The sequence below is a fragment of the Bicyclus anynana genome, chromosome 18 (genome assembly GCF_947172395.1).
Source record: "Bicyclus anynana chromosome 18, ilBicAnyn1.1, whole genome shotgun sequence".
In the NCBI taxonomy this organism is placed as follows: Eukaryota; Metazoa; Arthropoda; class Insecta; order Lepidoptera; family Nymphalidae; genus Bicyclus; species Bicyclus anynana.
In genome coordinates, this window is record NC_069100.1 from 7,649,048 (window position 1) to 7,667,168 (window position 18,121).

General features: G+C 34.2%; 4 protein-coding genes across 13 annotated transcripts in view; 2 read left to right on the plus strand and 2 right to left on the minus strand.

Moving 5' to 3' along the window:
- Nucleotides 1-2,772: 2,772 nt before the first annotated feature.
- LOC112052433 (zinc finger protein 26) lies at nucleotides 2,773-8,674 on the minus strand. Its single transcript, XM_024091506.2, has 3 exons — nucleotides 8,453-8,674; nucleotides 5,478-5,831; nucleotides 2,773-4,927 (listed from the first exon to the last, which is right to left on the minus strand). Exons 2-3 carry the CDS (start codon nucleotides 5,790-5,792, stop codon nucleotides 2,858-2,860), a joined length of 2,385 nt encoding a protein of 794 aa, XP_023947274.2. The 5' UTR covers nucleotides 5,793-5,831; nucleotides 8,453-8,674; the 3' UTR covers nucleotides 2,773-2,857.
- A 3,101-nt stretch (nucleotides 8,675-11,775) lies between these two features.
- LOC112052435 (adrenodoxin-like protein 1, mitochondrial) lies at nucleotides 11,776-15,484 on the plus strand. The gene is made up of 5 exons (XM_024091507.2): nucleotides 11,776-12,037; nucleotides 12,711-12,762; nucleotides 13,158-13,264; nucleotides 13,786-13,926; nucleotides 14,349-15,484. Exons 1-5 carry the CDS (start codon nucleotides 11,923-11,925, stop codon nucleotides 14,450-14,452), a joined length of 519 nt encoding a protein of 172 aa, XP_023947275.2. The 5' UTR covers nucleotides 11,776-11,922; the 3' UTR covers nucleotides 14,453-15,484.
- On the minus strand, nucleotides 15,473-17,195 carry LOC112052436 (PR domain zinc finger protein 5). 3 transcript variants are annotated; one of them, XM_024091509.2, is made up of 3 exons: nucleotides 17,000-17,195; nucleotides 16,847-16,915; nucleotides 15,473-16,229 (listed from the first exon to the last, which is right to left on the minus strand). In XM_024091509.2, exons 1-3 carry the CDS (start codon nucleotides 17,087-17,089, stop codon nucleotides 15,489-15,491), a joined length of 900 nt encoding a protein of 299 aa, XP_023947277.2. In that variant the 5' UTR covers nucleotides 17,090-17,195; the 3' UTR covers nucleotides 15,473-15,488. The 3 variants fall into 3 exon arrangements, with proteins under 3 accessions (XP_023947277.2, XP_023947276.2, XP_023947279.2); XM_024091508.2 differs by having other exon boundaries at nucleotides 16,804-16,915; XM_024091511.2 differs by lacking the exon at nucleotides 16,847-16,915.
- A 334-nt stretch (nucleotides 17,196-17,529) lies between these two features.
- LOC112048265 (heterogeneous nuclear ribonucleoprotein L) overlaps nucleotides 17,530-18,121 on the plus strand; it is a 388,713-nt gene continuing 388,121 nt past the window's right edge. For all 8 annotated transcript variants that reach the window (XM_052886923.1, XM_052886916.1, XM_052886918.1 and 5 more), the window contains exon 1: nucleotides 17,530-17,694. In XM_052886923.1, coding sequence (XP_052742883.1) covers nucleotides 17,632-17,694 — 63 coding nt within the window. In that variant the 5' untranslated portion in view covers nucleotides 17,530-17,631. The remainder of the gene's footprint in view (nucleotides 17,695-18,121) is intronic.

The following is an 18,121-nucleotide window of genomic DNA, read 5'->3' on the forward strand; positions in this document are numbered from 1 at the left end:
AGGCTATGTATTTTGTGATAATAAATAAATGACAGAAAATATTCACATTGACACGTTGCATATAGGTTGCCTAGTTAAATCGCGGCCGCATAGTATTAATTCATATTTTTTTTAATTTATTTATTATCTCCTTCCCTGATTGGTTAATTTAAAATAATCGTATACTAGTTATTGTTAAAAGGTTGCCTGCTTTCACACTGCAACTGTGGCGTTAATAAGCAGTTAAGTCTAATATATAAAATTCTCGTGTCACAGTTTTCGTTTCCTTTTCGTCGGACCTCAAAGTGCGTGCGTTATATGTTGCCAGGTCTAGTCGTCGGGGTTGGCAGCGGAATCTCTGCCGGAGATTCTTAACACCCCTTGCCCCGCCGTTACCGTAACCGCTGCCAGAGCCAGGAATAGCGGGGCTGCCGGGGACTAGGGGCTGTGTTATATTTGTTCGGTCCATACAAAGTTTTGCCCGATACTGACCACGCTGGGCATGCGGGTTGGTCAGCGCAGAGCTAGATTATTCGCGCCGATGTCGCTGCTGCCCGACACCGGCCTGAGGCATTTCATAATCTAGCCTTTGGGAATGGATATACCGCCATTCGTCGGTCCATCTGCAGGGTGCACCACGAGCAGGTGAGGTTGGCAATTGGGGAGACAGACTGGTACTAGCCTCCCCCTTACACCCCTATACTTAGTTTTCGTTGCCATACTCCTTTGAAACGGCTTGACCGATTTTGATGAAAATTTTTGTGCTTATCCGGTATCTATGAGAATAGGCCAACATCTTTTTTTTATTTGACACTCGCAAATAACGTAGCTTTCTATTGGTAAAACAATTTTACAAGGTAGGATAGGGAAGTGGTAGGGTAGGGGTAGGATAGGGGTACGGGGGGGATAGGGGTAGGGTAGGGGTAGGCTGGAGTTGAGTTGGGTAGGGATAGTGTAGGGTTGGGGTAGGGTAGGGGTAGGGCTGGTGGTGGGTGGCTAGTATTATCTATATCTATATCTATACTAATATTATAAAGAGGTAAAGTTTGTAAGTTTGTAAGTTTGTCACATTTTTTAAATGGGGTAATCTTCGGAACTGAAAAGAACCTAGTTTCTAAGAAAACTGAAATGGAATTGGGCAGGTCATATAATAAGGACAGATAGAGGAAAATGGACAAAGGATGTAATGGAGTGGTATCCTCGAAACGGAAAAAGACGTCAAGGACGTCAAATCAAAAGATGGGAGGATGATTTACCAAAAGGATGGAGGAGGTTAGCTCAAGACAGAGATGAGTGGAAAAAAGCGGGGGAGGCCTATGTCGCAGGACAACCTGACCTACAAAGTGGTTGCTAAAATTATATTTTATTTTATTTTTAGTTGAATTTAGAAAATTGTATTAATTATAAGTCAAAATGTAAAAGGTCAGCGAATAAAGGCTTTTATTTATTTATTTATTTAATCTTCGGAACTACTGGTCCGATTTCAAAAATTCTTTCACCAGTAGAATGCTACATTACGAGTAGGGTAGGGTACGGGTAGGGTAGAGTACGGGTAGGGTACGGGTAAGGTAGGGGTAGGGTAAGGTAGGGGTAGGGTAAGGGTAGGGTAGAGGTAAGGCAGGGGTAGGGTAGGGTTAGGGTTAGCGGTAGGGTAAAGGAAAAGTAGGGGCACAGTAGGGTTGGGTAGGTTTAGGTAGGGAGTAGGGTAAGGTAGGGGTAGGGAAGATGTGTACATAAGTAAAAGCGAAAGCGAAAGCATGACCGCTATCACTAATATTTTAAAGACGAAAGTTTGTGTGTGTGTGTATGTTTGTTCCTTGGATGAAATTTGGAATGGAAATAGATTTTATTCTGGACTAGCGGACGCCCGCGACTTCGTCCGCGTGAAAGTAGACGTAAACTTTTAACTACCCTACCCTACCCCTACCCTACACCTTCCCAACCCTACCCTACCCTTCCCCTACCCTAGTCCCTACCCCTACCCCTACCCTACCCATTAAGGCTGCACACTCGACACGCGAAGCTTAAAAAATTGGGTAACTTCTTCCGTTTTCCCAACATTTCCCTTCACTGCTCTGCTCCTATTAATCGTAGCGTGATGAAAAGTATACTATAACCTGCCCAGGAGTATGAAGAATAATTGTACCAAGTTTCGTTAAAATCCGTCGAATAGTTTTTGTTTCAATAACGAACATACCACGCGGCAAAAGCTTAAAAAATTGAGTAACATCTCCCGTTTTCCCAACATTTCCCTTCACTGCTCTGCTCCTATTGATCGTAGCGTGATGAAAAGTATACTATAACCTGCCCAGGAGTATGAAGAATAATTGTACCAAGTTTCGTTAAAATCCGTCGAGTAGTTTTTGTTTCTATAAAGAACATACAGACAGACAGACAGACAGACAGACAGACAGACAGACAGACAGACAGACAGACAAAAATTTTACTGATTGCATTTTTGGCATCAGTATCGACCACTAATCACCCCCTGATAGTTATTTTGGAAATATATTTCATGTACAGAATTGACCTCTCTACAGATTTATTATAAGTATAGATTAACACATAGGCTACTTTTCATCCCGGAAAAATCCATGGTTTCCGAGGGATTTCTAAAAAAACTAATTTTACGCGGACGAAGTCGCGGGCGTCCGCTAGTATGATTATAAATTAAATCTTTGAGTAGTTCCATTTAGATAAAAAATCATAATTGCTGTAGAACAGAATCCTTCATCAGTAAACCTTCCTTAGCTAATATATTTCTACTCTTGGGGAGAATTAAAAAGCCACAAAAATAATAAATTGTTTTTTAATAAATCAAATTAATAAAGACAACACCAAAATACTTAAACATTAACAGTAATATTAAAAAAGAAATTCATTTTGTAATTAACTTGAATGTAGGGAGATCACAGTGTTTTTTCTTAACGTGAAAACGCAGCGACGTGTTGTACTTCGTCGCGAACGGACAGACTTCACACTTGAACCGTTTTTCTGATGAATGTTTGTATTTGTGTTGAACTAAGTTTGCAGGTAAAATGGTCGCATAGTCACACTGGTCGCACATATACCTCTTTTTGCCAGTCACGTGAGCTTCCTCGTGATATCTCAGAATGTATTTATTCATGGTTTGGAAAGGACATTGCGTACATTGCAATTTGAGGCCTAAATCTTCGTGTTTCCTCTTATGCTTCTCCATGGCACGTTCGTAATAAGTTTTGTACCTGCAACCGTTGAAGTCACAGTGTAAAGTTGTCGCGTTTTTATGTCTCAGCATATGTTGTGTCATACTGGCACGATTCGACGTTTCGAATTCACAATATCTACACTGTACCTTAGTATCATTACTGTGTACTTTGATATGTTTCTGTATTTCCAATTCAGGCACCATCTCACCACAAACCTGGCACTGTGTGTTGGATATTTTCTGATGATTTTGCTCATAGTGCAATTTCAGTTGCTCCCAACTGTCATAGTTGTCTGGACATTTCGTGCATTGAAATGTCGCTGGTATGTCCATTTCTTCCTTCTTCACCTCTATTAATGTCATAGCACCAATTTCGTTGCCTTTCTGCACTCGATGCGCTATGTTGATATGTTTACACAGTTCGAATTCATCCAAGAACGTTTCTGGACAGTGATCGCATTTCTGCTGATTCTGACTCTGACTCTGGTTTGGATGTTTCAACAGAACGTGACGTCTGTAACTTTCCTTTGCCCTAAATATTTTCTTACAATATCGACAGGTGTACGATACTTTCAAATGGACCTTCATGTAATGAGGTTTTAATTGACGTTTATCGTGAAAACTTTCGCCGCAAATATCACAGAAGACAGTTTTAGGCGCTTCGATTTTGTGCGTACATCGCAAATGTTTACACAAACCCCCTCTAGAAGCGAAAACGAGACCACATATGTGGCATTCTTGGATCATTCTTTTGTGTGTGTGTTGGAGATACATATCGCGAGTTTCGAACTGTATCTCACAAACATCACAGTATGTTCCTTTATCGTGCTTTCTTCTGATGTGACGTTTTAAACTTTCAACTTTATCATACGACAGATTGCATATCATACATTTCAACCTGAAGTCATCTTTTAGCGCATTATGTTTCCTTCTCATATGCAACTTCAAGAAGTTCAATGACGAAAAAACTAGCGGACACTCTTTGCAAGTTATCTCTCCCGTTTGTTCATTCTTGCAATGCAACAATTCCTTCATTCCTTCAGTTCCTAGTTCTTCTTCTTTCTTCTTATCATCATCGTCATTTATCCTATGCTTTCGCTGTACGTGTCTCACGTAAGTCTCTCTTTTAGTAAATACTTTGGGACAAAATGGACAATTGTACCACGTATCCAGCACTGGTTTGGGTTCGTTCGAATGTTTTCTTTGCATATGCACAATTAAGCTTCTATGCTTGTCGTATGTCAGTCCACATTCGTCACATATATATTTAAAGGACTCTTCGAAAGAACCGTGCTTTCTTCGCATGTGCATGCGCAATCTTGCAATTCCTTTGAAAACTAGGGCACATACGTCGCACGTCCTCTCTTCCAAATCATCAGGTACTGAATCAGGTCCGTGTTTTCTTTTTATATGTGCCACCAAACTGTTTTTTTGTTCGTACGCCATCCCACAGTAATCACATATATGTTTAAAGGACTTTCGATAGGACTTGTGCTTTCTTTTTTGATGCATTCTCAATGTTTTCGGAGTTTGAAAGACTAGATGGCAGACTTTGCACACAAAATTCGGCGCGGGAGCTGTAATGGCGCTGAATCCTAAAACATTTTCATCTGGAACTAGACCAAGCATGCTCTTGTCTTTAAGTATACTTTCAAAAGTTAGAAGCACTGCTTCATGGTTATGATCTTCGATCTTCACAGCCGGTTCTTGGCTATCTTCACTCTGAGGTCCCTCCACCATTAAACCGTTATCATTTGCAAACTGTAACAAACGATTACACTTGAGAATATTCTAGTTGACACTTTTAAGGTTTTATACTAGATTGAAAAAAAATATCATATTTTTTGAGACATGAATACATAGAAATTTCAGTTTTTAAATATTTTTAATACATGTACAATACAAACCAAAACGGTATCCAACATGATGGCCTATATTTTATTTATTTTATAACGTCTATATCAACCATTTTAGAGCCAGATTTTTCTAAGATATCATTCTGAAATTTTACTATGTATAAATTACATTACATATGGTAAAATTGTCACCTGTCACCAATTCGACTTATCCATTTCTACACGTCTCTTGGCTCTGCTGAGTAAAGCTGTTCATATTACTAGATTATTATAAGTATAGATAAGATTGTGTAGCGACGAGTGATAAATAAATAGTAGAATGTAATAGTGGCGCTAAGGGTCGTCCAGATAGGGGTTAAGGTGTAGAAAATCTTGTGATATAAGTGTATCATAAGTTTGGTATGAAAGGCGTATTTTTAATTGAGGCTTTTTGTGCATAAAACTTTTTTACTTACATCATTAAAATCCAACTCCACTTCAATATTCTCAACCTTTATATTTACTTCTGGATCCAAATGGTGGACTGGTTCTGGGTCGATATCTCCAGTCGGGTCGTAAAATGTTGGAGTCGGCAAAGTGACTTTCTCCTCTATATCTTTAAATGGGTCTTCTGTTAGGTCTTTCTTTTTTTTCTTCTTCTTTTTCTTTGACTTGATTTCGTACGACATTGCTTCTTCTGGCAAGAATGAAGTGGGATCTTTTCTTTTGTCACCATCTTTTTTCTCAATTTTTAAATTTTTTATATCAGATTTCTCATCTTTAATCGACATATTTTAAAAATCATTTACTCTAAATATATACTAACTAACCTGCAACAAAAAAGTTATAGTATTAAAGGTAAATCACCTATCTGAGCCTTATAGACTAAATAAGTACAGTAGGACTATTCTATAACGCTTGTTAGTTCAAATTTCGAATTCATCTCTATTTCTCTCTGTCTAACATGATGCTATAATGCATAATAGCATTAAAGGTGTGTGGGGGTATGACGACAGAGAGGATTTATAACTTCCCGATAGTTTGATGTAGATTTTTACAATAGTAGTCTGACTGTACTTGTATGTGTGTATGAACATTGCAAGTATTTAAAAAGGATTCACCAAACTAAGACATCATTAGTTTTACTTCCTGTGTGAAGGTGGACGCCATTGGATCAACTTCTGAGTTTTCACTTTCATATCATTAACAACCCATATTCGGCTCACTGTTTAGCTTGAGTCAACTCTTAGAATGAGGGGTAAGGCCTTAATCCTCCACGCTGGCCAAATGCGGATTGGCAGACTTCACCGACATAGAGAACGAGCTATGCTCGGAGTATCTCAGCGTGATTGAATCAAAAAATTAGAAGATCCACAGAAGAACCAAATTCACCGACATAACTCAACGAATCGCGAAGATGAAGAGGTAATGGGCGGGGCACTTAGTTCTAAGAGCCGCGACTGAGAATGATGAGAAAAAAAAGAGAATGGCAACCCCACACTAGAAAGCTCAGTGTTGATTGACCCCCACCAGGTGGACTGACAATATCAAGCGAGTTGCAGGGTATCGCTGGATGCAGGATCGTGGTGTTTGGAAGCCCCTACTAGTGCAGATATGAATATATTTAATAAAACATTTAAACACGATTTTATTCTGCAACCTATTTGCAATGTGTCAATGTGAATATTTTCTATTATTTATTTTTTATACCAAATAACAGATAAGATATTTTCATACCGGATCTCATACTAAAATAGTAGGCTAGTTGATACTTTTTTTAAATAGTCATAAATTGTCCATGAATGTTCTACTAGATTGAAAAAAAAATTTTCAAATTTTGTTTTACATGAAAATTTTAGTTTTTAAATATGTTTTTGACAATACGAGCTAAAACGCCTGTCGGCCATGATGCTCAACTGTTCCATGACGTCACTATATTAACAAATACCTTACAAACAGAGCGTTTGACAAAAATATTAGTTAACAATTAGTTTGATTTTTAGTACATCAAGTAATGTTGTGAAGTCACAAAATGGCATTGTCAGCGTTTTTGATGTTTAAAAATTTTTAAAAATACATGATTTTTAAATTAAGTTTTATAAGATATCCATAACTTTTATTAATTAGTATTGATATATTTCGGACTACTACTATTCAAAATTATTATTGTTTAAAAAATTAAATTTGAACTTAAATTCAACAAGAAAAATTAAAGTCAACTTCCCTAATTGATTCTAAAAAATTGATCAGCTTTAGATTGGTGATAATTGTTAAAATTGGTTCAATGATTGTTAAAATTCAATGATCTAGATGTATTTAAATATATAGAAATTAAAAATCTTTTTCAGTTTTACTCATATTTTTCCAAAATCTTTCTTTTAGATCAGTGAGTCATTTCAGCCAAACATGCAAAAATTGGTCAAAGTTCTAGATGTATCAAAATATAGGTATAGAAATTATAACTATTTTTCAGTTTATTTAAATACTAAATAAGACTTCAGTCCATAGATTTCATATACTATTTGACACAATTTGGACCATACAATATTTACAGATTTCTAAAAATTCTCAACCATAGTTTGTCTACCTTTTAAAGTATACCTTTATCCCAAGGGCTCAATTTATTCCATTGATTTAGTACATCTTAAATACTATTTATTTATGATACTTATTTACTTTTACTATAAAAAAATTCTATTATAAAATAACATTTTTTAACTCCATTTTTATTGTATAAGTAATTATGTGAATTTTCACACACATAAAAATATTTTTGGAGTCTTAATAGTCATTAAAATTATCAAAAATCAATGAAAAATACAATGTTATTTTTTGCTTTTTCTCTTGCCTCTTGATTTTATATGGTCCTCCCCAGACAGATGTTTTTCAATTACTTTTACAAGAAAATTCTATTTAACAAGTATTATTATTTGTCCATTTAACATATATTATTATTAGTATTTGCCAATAAACAGTACACATTGAATATGGTTTAGTATAGTCTAAAAAGGATTTGACTTTAATATCCTAATTTCAAAGTTATCTGATGTATAAAATATTATAAAAAAACCAGTACTTTGTTACTTATTAAGTAAGATTTGTGTGGAAAATAACATTATATAGTTATACCTCCAAGAGTTTTAAGTCAACATTACTATAAATACTTTGGTAGATCACACAAATTGATAACAATAGTTATGAGGAAATTCAAGCAGCACAAAATGATAAGATTATACAAAAAAAACATTTATTTTAGGCACATGGTTGTACAATGGTTATTAAATATACAAATTACTTTAGAACACATAAAGTTAAAAGTAATATTATGTTTAAAATGATAATTTCGATCTATTCTGATAAGTGGAATATTACAGAAATCTGGTTTATACCACGAAGGTCCTTTATAACAGTGATATTAAAATTATACACGTCATTTGATCATAAAACTCACCTTGTATTCTTATAATAATAAAAATTCTATCACCAATATTCACAACATGAGATACTATGGCAGTATATTGTTAACAATTAAAACATAAAACCCTTCATTACATTTTAACAATCTATTCGTCCTCAATGCCTTTGTAGCTAAAATCGATAATTATATTTTTAAAATCATTATGTACGAAAAATGAGCAATATGGATGTTGTTGACGTTTTTCAAGAATATGAAATGACAATGACATGTTGACATGACTTAATCTGTCAAGTGTTGCCAATTATTAAAAATTACAAAAATCAAAAATTGTTGGCTCATGTTAATTAGGTTTTTACCGTAGTCTCTAGTAGGTGTGGGTAATATCGGATTCTCTGTGTATCAAATCGAAACTATATATTGATATTGAATATCGGATTCTGAAACTATATATTTTTGAAACTATATATTTTCTAAGACTATATGTTTTCTGAAACATACATTAGTTTGAATCTATCTTGTATTACTGGATTCATGTCACTTCCTTATCGCTCTAGTGAGATTATGGCAATACATTTATAATTTACTTGAGGCACAGATTATGTACTTGAGGTTAAGTTTTTTAAGGGTTTATATATTTCCCCTTTTTTATATTAAGTTATTTAATGATTATTTAATTAATTTGTTATATATTTATTTATTTAGTTAACCGACTTCTTTATTTACGAATTAAAGTTTTTTTTTCTTTGCGCCATCTATGTTTGCGCCAAGGAACAAATTGGTACGCGCCATTAACGCCATCTATTAATAACATGTTAACATTGTAATTTATATTTACAAGAATACTTAATTGATAATATAATTCCTTTATTTTCTTCGTTGCGCCATCTGTTTAAAGAAACATAAACTACAATGAATGATATTTACCTGTGATGCCATCTTTTAGGGTATTAAAATAATAGTTCGTAAATATAATGGTGATAAATTGAAAATATCTCATAAATGTTGACCCTGCATTAATTCGACGTACCTCTTTTTTTGATGACATTACCTTTGCATACATTTTGTTGTATTAGAATTTAAATCTTATTTCTCTGTTATAAGTACCATATTGACTTGTATTGAAAAAAATATAGTGTTTTGCTGAATCGCGTTTTGGAATAAATTAATTAGTGCTCTATGTAATGAGATTTAAGTTTCATATTGACTTGTAATATAGGGTTTGGCCGAAAATACATAGTTTGAGAGCGAATCCGATTCAAGTACGATTTGCTCGATTCAATTACATCGGAGGATTTTATTTTTCTCTACAGGCCCTTGACTACAATCTCACCAGTAATGATGCAATCTTAGATGGAAGCGGGTTAACTTCTTAGGAGCAGGATGAAAATCCGACATCGTACCGGAACGCTAATTCGCTTGGCGGTATGTCTTTGCCGGTAGGGTGGTAACTAGCCACGGCCGAAGTCTCACATCAGCCAGACCTGGACCAAGACCAAGAAAAATCTTGTCTTGTAAATCCACCACGCCTACCACTGCGCCACGGAGGCCGTCAAAAAATGGAATACAATACGGTTGTCTTCGAATTCACGGAAGACTTTGAAAATAATTAACAAGCCGCGAAGCCTGCGAACGGGCTCTACAGTCGCAGTTCATTCATAGCGCTATCGCCTCGAGTGTAGAGTGCGCACAATTATTTTTATTGTTTTTTGATGCGATGGTTACACAACATTAAGTACTATAAAATTTACTTGATTTTACTTGTTGTTTGTTTAATATAAAAAACATTATTTTATAGAATTAATTTCCTTTTAAAATAATTGTAATTTTAAACAAATTACAATCGGTTGTTCTAACTCTACTTCTTTTTTTTTTGGTATACCTGTCTACTTATCAATCAAAAGATAATAAGCAATTTACAGGTGTTTGTAATAAGTACCAAATTAACTTGTAATCTAGTGTTTTGCCGAATAGATAGTACGAGAGCGAATCGAATTCACGTAGCATGTGCTCGATTTAGTTGATTCGGAGGCAATACAATAACAATTTACTTGAGGTTACATTTTTCAAGTTTTATGGCGATTGTCAATTTTTTTAAAGGTTTATATTTCCCCTTTTTATTTTAATTTTGTTTTTTTTTCTTGGCGCCATCTGTGTTTGCGCCAAAGGAACCTATTGTTTTGCGCCATCCTGTGAATAACATGTTCATTTGTTTTGGTTTGCAAAAAAAATGCATTACGTTATAGGTTTTTTTTCTTTTGTATGTAGGTAATTTATTATTACAAATTAATACAACACAACAATACCTATATAATTATTTAACTTCCTTCGTTCGGATATCTGCTTACAACAACATAAACTATAATGAAGATACATGCGATGCCATCTATTTGAGTATTTGGGTAATCTAACTCTTAGTTAAATAAAACGATGGTTTAAGAAAATAATCGACATACTTCTTTTTTCATGTTTTATTTAAACTTTGCAACATACATTTTGTTGTATTGGATGAATATAATATACAATTTAAATCATATTAGTTTTTATTTTTATAAATTAATAAAAGATTATTAATTTATTAGATAATTCTTTTATTTTCTTCGTTCCGCCATCTGTTTAAAGAAACATAAACTACAATGAATGATATTTACATGTGAATTGTGATGCCATCTATTTGGGTATTAAAACAATAGTTCGTAAATATAATGGTAGAAAATTGAAAATACCTGCTATAAGTAGACCCTGCATTATTTTGACGTACTTCTTTTTTCGATGTCATAATATGTCATTCATTTTGTTGTACTACAATTGAAACCTTATGTATTTATGATAAGTACTATATTGACTTGTATTTAAAAAAATATAGTGTTTTTCGGAATCGCGTTTTGGAATGATTGAATTAGTACCTTATGTAGTGACTCATAAGTTTCATATTGACTTGTATTAAAAAAATATAGTGTTTTGCTGAATCGCGTTTTGCTTTTGGAATGAATTAATTAGTGCCTTAAGATTTGAGACATAAGTTTCATTTTGACTTGTAATATAGGGTTTTGCCGAATACATGGTTTGAATCCGATTCATGTACGATTTGCCCGATTCAGTCACATCGGCAATATAGTGTTTCAGAAAATATATAGATGCCGAATGTTTTGATATATAGATTTTGATATTACTGCAATATATAGATTTAATATCTATATATGTTTTGTATCGTCCATACCTAGTCTCTAGTCCTAGACTAGAGTAAGATAGATACTCCCTCTACCTCCGATTCCTTACATTACATACCAAAATATAAGATTAGCTTTAAATGCCAATAAAATACAAAATAATAATTTCTGAGTTGTAATTTGTAGATTAAAAAAAGCATGTTTTACTGTTATTTCTGTCATTTGTCAAAATCACAGTTCACAGTTCACACTTCTAAACTTCAAATTCATAACCTCGAACTGTGTTACAAAAAATGTTTTATTTACATTTCAGTACCATGGATTTACTTTAATTGAATGTTCAAAAACTTCAAAATGATGAGAACATTAAAGTTGCTCCACGTAATTCGTAATATTAAGTTGATTCAATCCAGGTTCCCGATACAAAAAAGGTTATTTACCGTATCTTCAGGTAGAACAACTTTTAAATGTTGTATGTAGTAATTTTATGTAAATAATGGGCAACTTGCCGTGTACGTTTTGCTGTGTGAAAATTTACCGTGGAAAATTTGTGTGTGTAATGTCTGCCTTGTCTGTGTAATCTAACCTAACATTTAAGTACATCTGAATAATTGGCCGAAATTAAAAGCCGGACAGTCCAGTCAGTTTGGCCTGACGTTTGGGTACACAGGCCGGACAGCCTACATTATTGAGGATTTAGTGTACCTACATCATTACTACATTACATACTTACATTAATACACAGATCCAACAAACTTTATTTGCGACTCGCTCAGCTATGTCAGTGACTTTGGTTCGTCTGCTAATCACCTCATTCCTGATTTGATCACAGAAACTCCAAGCATAGCTCCCTCCATCGCACGCTGAATGACTTTGAGCCTTCTAATAAGGGCCATAGTCAGTTTGAAACATCAAGGTTGACTCTACCACATGTTCGGAAGGCAGGTTTTGCTTAGAAGGGCCGGCAAAAACAAATTCAACAGCTTGCAACTTAACTCACTGTACACACTGGCAATTGTATTTCATACAGTGGTTCCATATATACCCCTTGAACCAGTCCTACCTACTTTACAACTAAAATAGGTTAGTTTTTAATAAATTCAAACCTATCCTTATTATTTCAGTCTTAAGACATGGTGAATATGAATGGCAAGACCCAAAATCGGAAGATGAGGTGTAAGTTACATGTATTTTTTTTGTGTCATGTTTTGTATTTAGCTGTTTGTTAGAATCAGTTGTTGTAGTTATTGTTTCTATCTAGACATAAAACTTATGATTCTTTTTTATAATCCCAATCTGTATATCTGTCTAATCTAATCTTCAAAATTATTATCAAAAAGATCAATGATCATGCAATATCTGTCTGTAGTTTGAGTTCTTTTTGAGTTTTTTTTTTATTCTTTTACAAATTAGACCTTGACTGCAACTATACTTATACTGTTTCATATAATGTATGATCTTCTTGCTCACTACAATATTATTATCTGTCTCATAAAATATAAGAAACCATACCCATGCTTCTGCTATTTTTTGTAAGTTGATGAGCTAAGCGCATATACAATTTTTTGCAGTGTTAACATATTTTATATTGACAAAGATGGAAAAAGGACCAAAGTGAGAGGCAAAGTAGGTGACAATGTTTTGTATTTGGCACATAGATATGGAATTGAAATGGAAGGTTTGTATTTGCATCTATATCTATACTAATATTATAAAGAGGTAAAATTTGTGGTGTAGGGGGTAATTGCTGAATCAATTTTGTAAATTCTTTTACCACTAGAAAGCCATCTTATTTGTGTCATTCTATCCCCATTTTCACCAAAACTGTTAGTTATCAGCGGGCAAGATGTATTGTATGAGAAACTGAAGTGTGTATCAAGCTGTACGAATTTCCTTTTCTTTGGGATGGCTTACCTTTCTCAAAATTTAATCCTTCGCCACTGCTACGTACTAAATGAAAGGATTTTTTTGCCAGGATTACTTTTAGATGTTATATGTATCAGTTTTACTAAATTACACATTAAGCATTTAGTAATAGTTCTGCTGCTCTGATGTACAACTGATCCCAACTGATCTCCATTATGGTTCCTATATTTATTTTAAAGGCTCTTGTCAACATCAATATACTGCACTATAAAATCTAGTTGTGATGGACAAACTTCTGTTTGCTTGTTATCAACCCATATTCTTTTTTTTAAGGTGCATGTGAAGCATCCTTAGCATGTACAACTTGCCATGTATATGTACATCAGAACTATCTAGACAAGTTGACAGATCCCGAGGAAAAGGAAGATGATCTCTTGGACATGGCGCCATTTTTGAAGGAAAACTCTAGACTAGGTGAGTTTTAAATATTTCATTTTACAACAAAGAAAATTTTGCAATAGATGCAATGAAAGTTGTTCTTAATTTCAAAGTAAATATTTTATTTATAGCTTGGCAACATCGTTCGTAACACTCCCGATGGTCCGCGCGGGTGGGGGGCGTGTAGCGATGAATGAAAAACCCACGACTGATGCACCTCGCTTCCCCGCACGCACGATTTCACACCCGCGCAATCTTTCCCCCCGTCGCCCGCATATCATGGGAGTGTCATCAACGAACTTGCCAGACTATAGCTTAGAGATGTTTCTTTTAACTGCCTCATTGATTTATGAGTCATGTGAATGGAGCACAAAGTCCTGGGTTTGACCAAAAAATATAGAGCCTCTGTTTCCTAAAACTAATGTTACAATACTTTTTAATGTACTGTTTCTTTGTAGGTTGTCAAATCACCTTAACAAAGGACATGGAGGGGATGGAGTTGACATTACCAAAGGCAACAAGGAATTTCTATGTTGACGGACACAAACCAGCACCACATTAATTTTTAACTTAACTAATTCATGATTATATAATGATTTATTTATTTTGCTATCATCCGCGAAAAGTCGACGAACCCATGCGACAACGTCACCCAGGACGTTGTCTTTACTTTAAAGACTTTGCAATTGCACGTTGTAGAGTCAACATCTCCTGAGGATGCTCCGGTTTCGGGGTGAAACGTACGTAGAGAGTATTTTGTCGGACCTGGGTGACATTGTCGCATGGGTTCGTCGACTTTTCGCGGATGATAGCAAAATAAATAAATCATTATATAATCATGATGAACTTCCGCAAAGTAACGCCTGCTTCTATCCAATATTTAACTAATTCACTTCACTTGTGTATATGATTATAAATCATTTATTTTGTTATGAATAATACTGGTGAGCCTATTTACATTTTTAAAATCAATGCAACACAGATGCAGCAAACTTCCAATGAAATAAAACAGTGGCATTCAAAATAGAATTATGCTCAAGGCACCATAGACTTGACTTTTTTTTATTTATGAACATATTAGCAATTGTGACGCCACTTTGCCTCTATGCTAGTGTTGGTGTCTGGTTTGTATATAGTTTTGCTAATGTAATGTAACTCATCATGTTTATAGTAAACTAGCGGACGCCTGCCAATTTGTCCGCGTGGAAATCCGTTTTTTATAAATCCTGTGTGTACCATACCAAAGGGTATTTTTGGGATGAAAAGTAGCCTATAAGTTAAATATATTTCTATTCCAAATTTCAGCCAAATTGCTTCAGTAGCATAAGGCCTAGTTCGGACTACTTTAGTATTTTAAAATACTAAAGTAGCCTGTACAGCTTATAAAGGAGGAACAAACAAACTTACACACACACAAACTTTTTTATAGTGTGAATAACTAAAGGTAACAGCTGTGCATAAGACAAGAAGCATATTATAAGTTTTAATCTCGAAATATTGTACATAATGATATGTAGTATACCATTTTTTTTTGTATTGTAGTTTAAAGATGTATAGTACTATTTGTAAATAAAATAATACATTGTATCTAAAATGTTTTAATTATTAACTTCTCTATTAGCATTTCTTGATACAACATTTCTTTTGTGACTATCAAGATGTTTCTTCAAAGATTGCTTATATACTGTCCGATAACTACATTTGTCACAAAAAAGCATGTTTTCGTTTGGATAGTGTTTCAATTGATGACTTCTCAATGCAGATTTTGTAGCACTTCTATAATCACAATTTTTAAAATCACACAAATAAGGTTTGTCATTTGTGTGAGTGCGTTCATGTATTTTTAAGTTTGGCGAATAATTTGTTTTATAGTCACAGAAATTGCATATTAACGCTTTATTTTCCTTATGGGTATCTCTGTGCTGGCTGTAATGGGACTTTTTTGATGTACGATACCCACATAATTTACACATGTATGTCATTTTAGTTTCTTTTTGATGTTTTAAATGAATATGTTCTGTTAATTCATTAGTATTATTGAATGTAGCATTGCAATGCATACAGGATGATTTTACCAGTTCTATAGAATGTTCAGACATATGACATTTTAAATTGAACATATCCTTAAATCTTTTTTTGCAAATATGGCATATGTGCCTACAATTTCTCTTGTTGTTTATGATTATTTTTAATAATTTTGTGGCTTCCTCAGTATGTTTCTTTTTCACATGATAACGCAAAGTTTGTACTGTAGAATATTTTAGATTACAATATTGGCACAACAGTTTTCCATCTGAATCTTTTGATTGGAACCAAGATGTACGAATTTCATCTTTATTCTGAAAATACAAGACACATTATTATCAAAAGCACCCCAAGCAAAATATATTTGAATAGAAACAGGGTGTTACTTTATGAAATGCAGCAAAAAACATATTAAATTTGCCATTATGCACAAAATTTATTTTACTACTTTGTGAAAACCACCCTTTGAAATGTGAATGATAACTGTACATAGATGATCATCCTTACTTCTCATATCAGTGGTAAATTAAATTAATATGCATTTAAAACAGCTAAGTATATTTGATTTTTTATCACTTTTTGTTAGATTTCCATATCTACAAAGTCGGATAGGCAGGGAGAACAACACAAACGGAAAAGGTGAGTGTTAATCTATTGTCCAGGAATTCCTTAACCCTTCATCTATCGCTCACTAGTGCTGGACTTTGCTCTGTGCTTTTTTCTCTGCCACATGATAGACACGGCACCAGCGCAGTGAATCCATGGATTGTCAAGATATTTGTCTCTCCATAGTATATTACACCAAAATATGAAGCCTGTTGAGTTCTGTCCATGCACATATTACTTAAGTTTGTAAAAACTTAACTATTAGCTAATAGAACTAATCACCATATTATTTTGTTGATCCAAATAATTAGATTTGTATACATACATGTGACTGTAAGTTAAGTTCCTTGACAGCATCATCAAATCCGTTTGAATTTTCACTTTGATCTTCTTTCTAAAAACATAATTTCAGTTAGAATAATTTATTTTATTGTTTTTAGATTCGGAAGGTAATAAAAACTACAGAACCAAACATAACCTTTTCATTTTTCTGGGAAATAGTCTGTAAGGGATCAGTCTCGTACGTCTCGTTATATTCAACTTTGATTTCAATTTCATCGATATCCATTTTAAACTGATTTTAATGTGTTTGAATTTTAAAGAATCATCAACATTTAAAAAATCGTGATAATGTAAACAAACGAAAATGACAAACTGTCAACTGTCCCGATCCCAACTGTCAGTGTCACAAACTAGCAGTTTGTGACAACTGTCAATTGACTGCCAAGTTTGATTGTCTTTGGTCATCAATTTCGTTTACCATTTTATTAGATAAATTAATGCATGACAGTGTACGTAAACTTGGAATGTATTTATTGTATTTATACTTGAAGTATAAATTGCCTTAAAATTAACATTTTTCATTGAATTAGTGTCCACTTTTACTTTGACTGTTTCTCAACTTTCATGAATACAATAGTTTATGGTAATATTTTTAGATGTCTGTGACGGAATGTTCTTTCGACTCTCGTTCATTCACGGCTTGTTATTAAATCCATTCGTTCTTTACTTCTTTCAGTCTGCTCTCAACCTCGGAAGGAGGTGGTTTACTCGTGTTCGGCAACAGCTTATCGAGTTACGGTGTGATTTGTGTTTGTATTGTGGTGTACAATGGCTTACAACGGTGGTGGTGGCAAGAGACTTTGCAGTGGGACCGACCTCGACGTGGAAAGGGTAAATTTTTAAATTTTATCTTCCAACATACACAACGAAAATGGCCGTGTTTTGTCTTGAATCTTCCGTCATGTTTTGCACAGACACGTAACAATTACTTATCTTCATTTACGACGAATTGTACATTAAATATGTTTACAACTGTTTTTGTATTACCTAAATAGTTGTAGTTTTGTCATACGCACGTTACGTTGTTGATTTCGTAAAATTTGAGGTTACAATATTGACAGGTGACAAAGAGTATTTTATTGTGACGCTTCAGTTGTGTTTTGGTTGGGAAGAAAGCTTCTTTTTAGCGTCGGGATCGCCGGGCTGAACGAAAATAGTCCGCTGCCAGGCTGTCAATTATTGTGATTGACATGTTTCGGTCATTAGGTGCGGCGTGGCGCGGGAAAAATCTAAATTCTTTAATTTCATAAACCCGGCA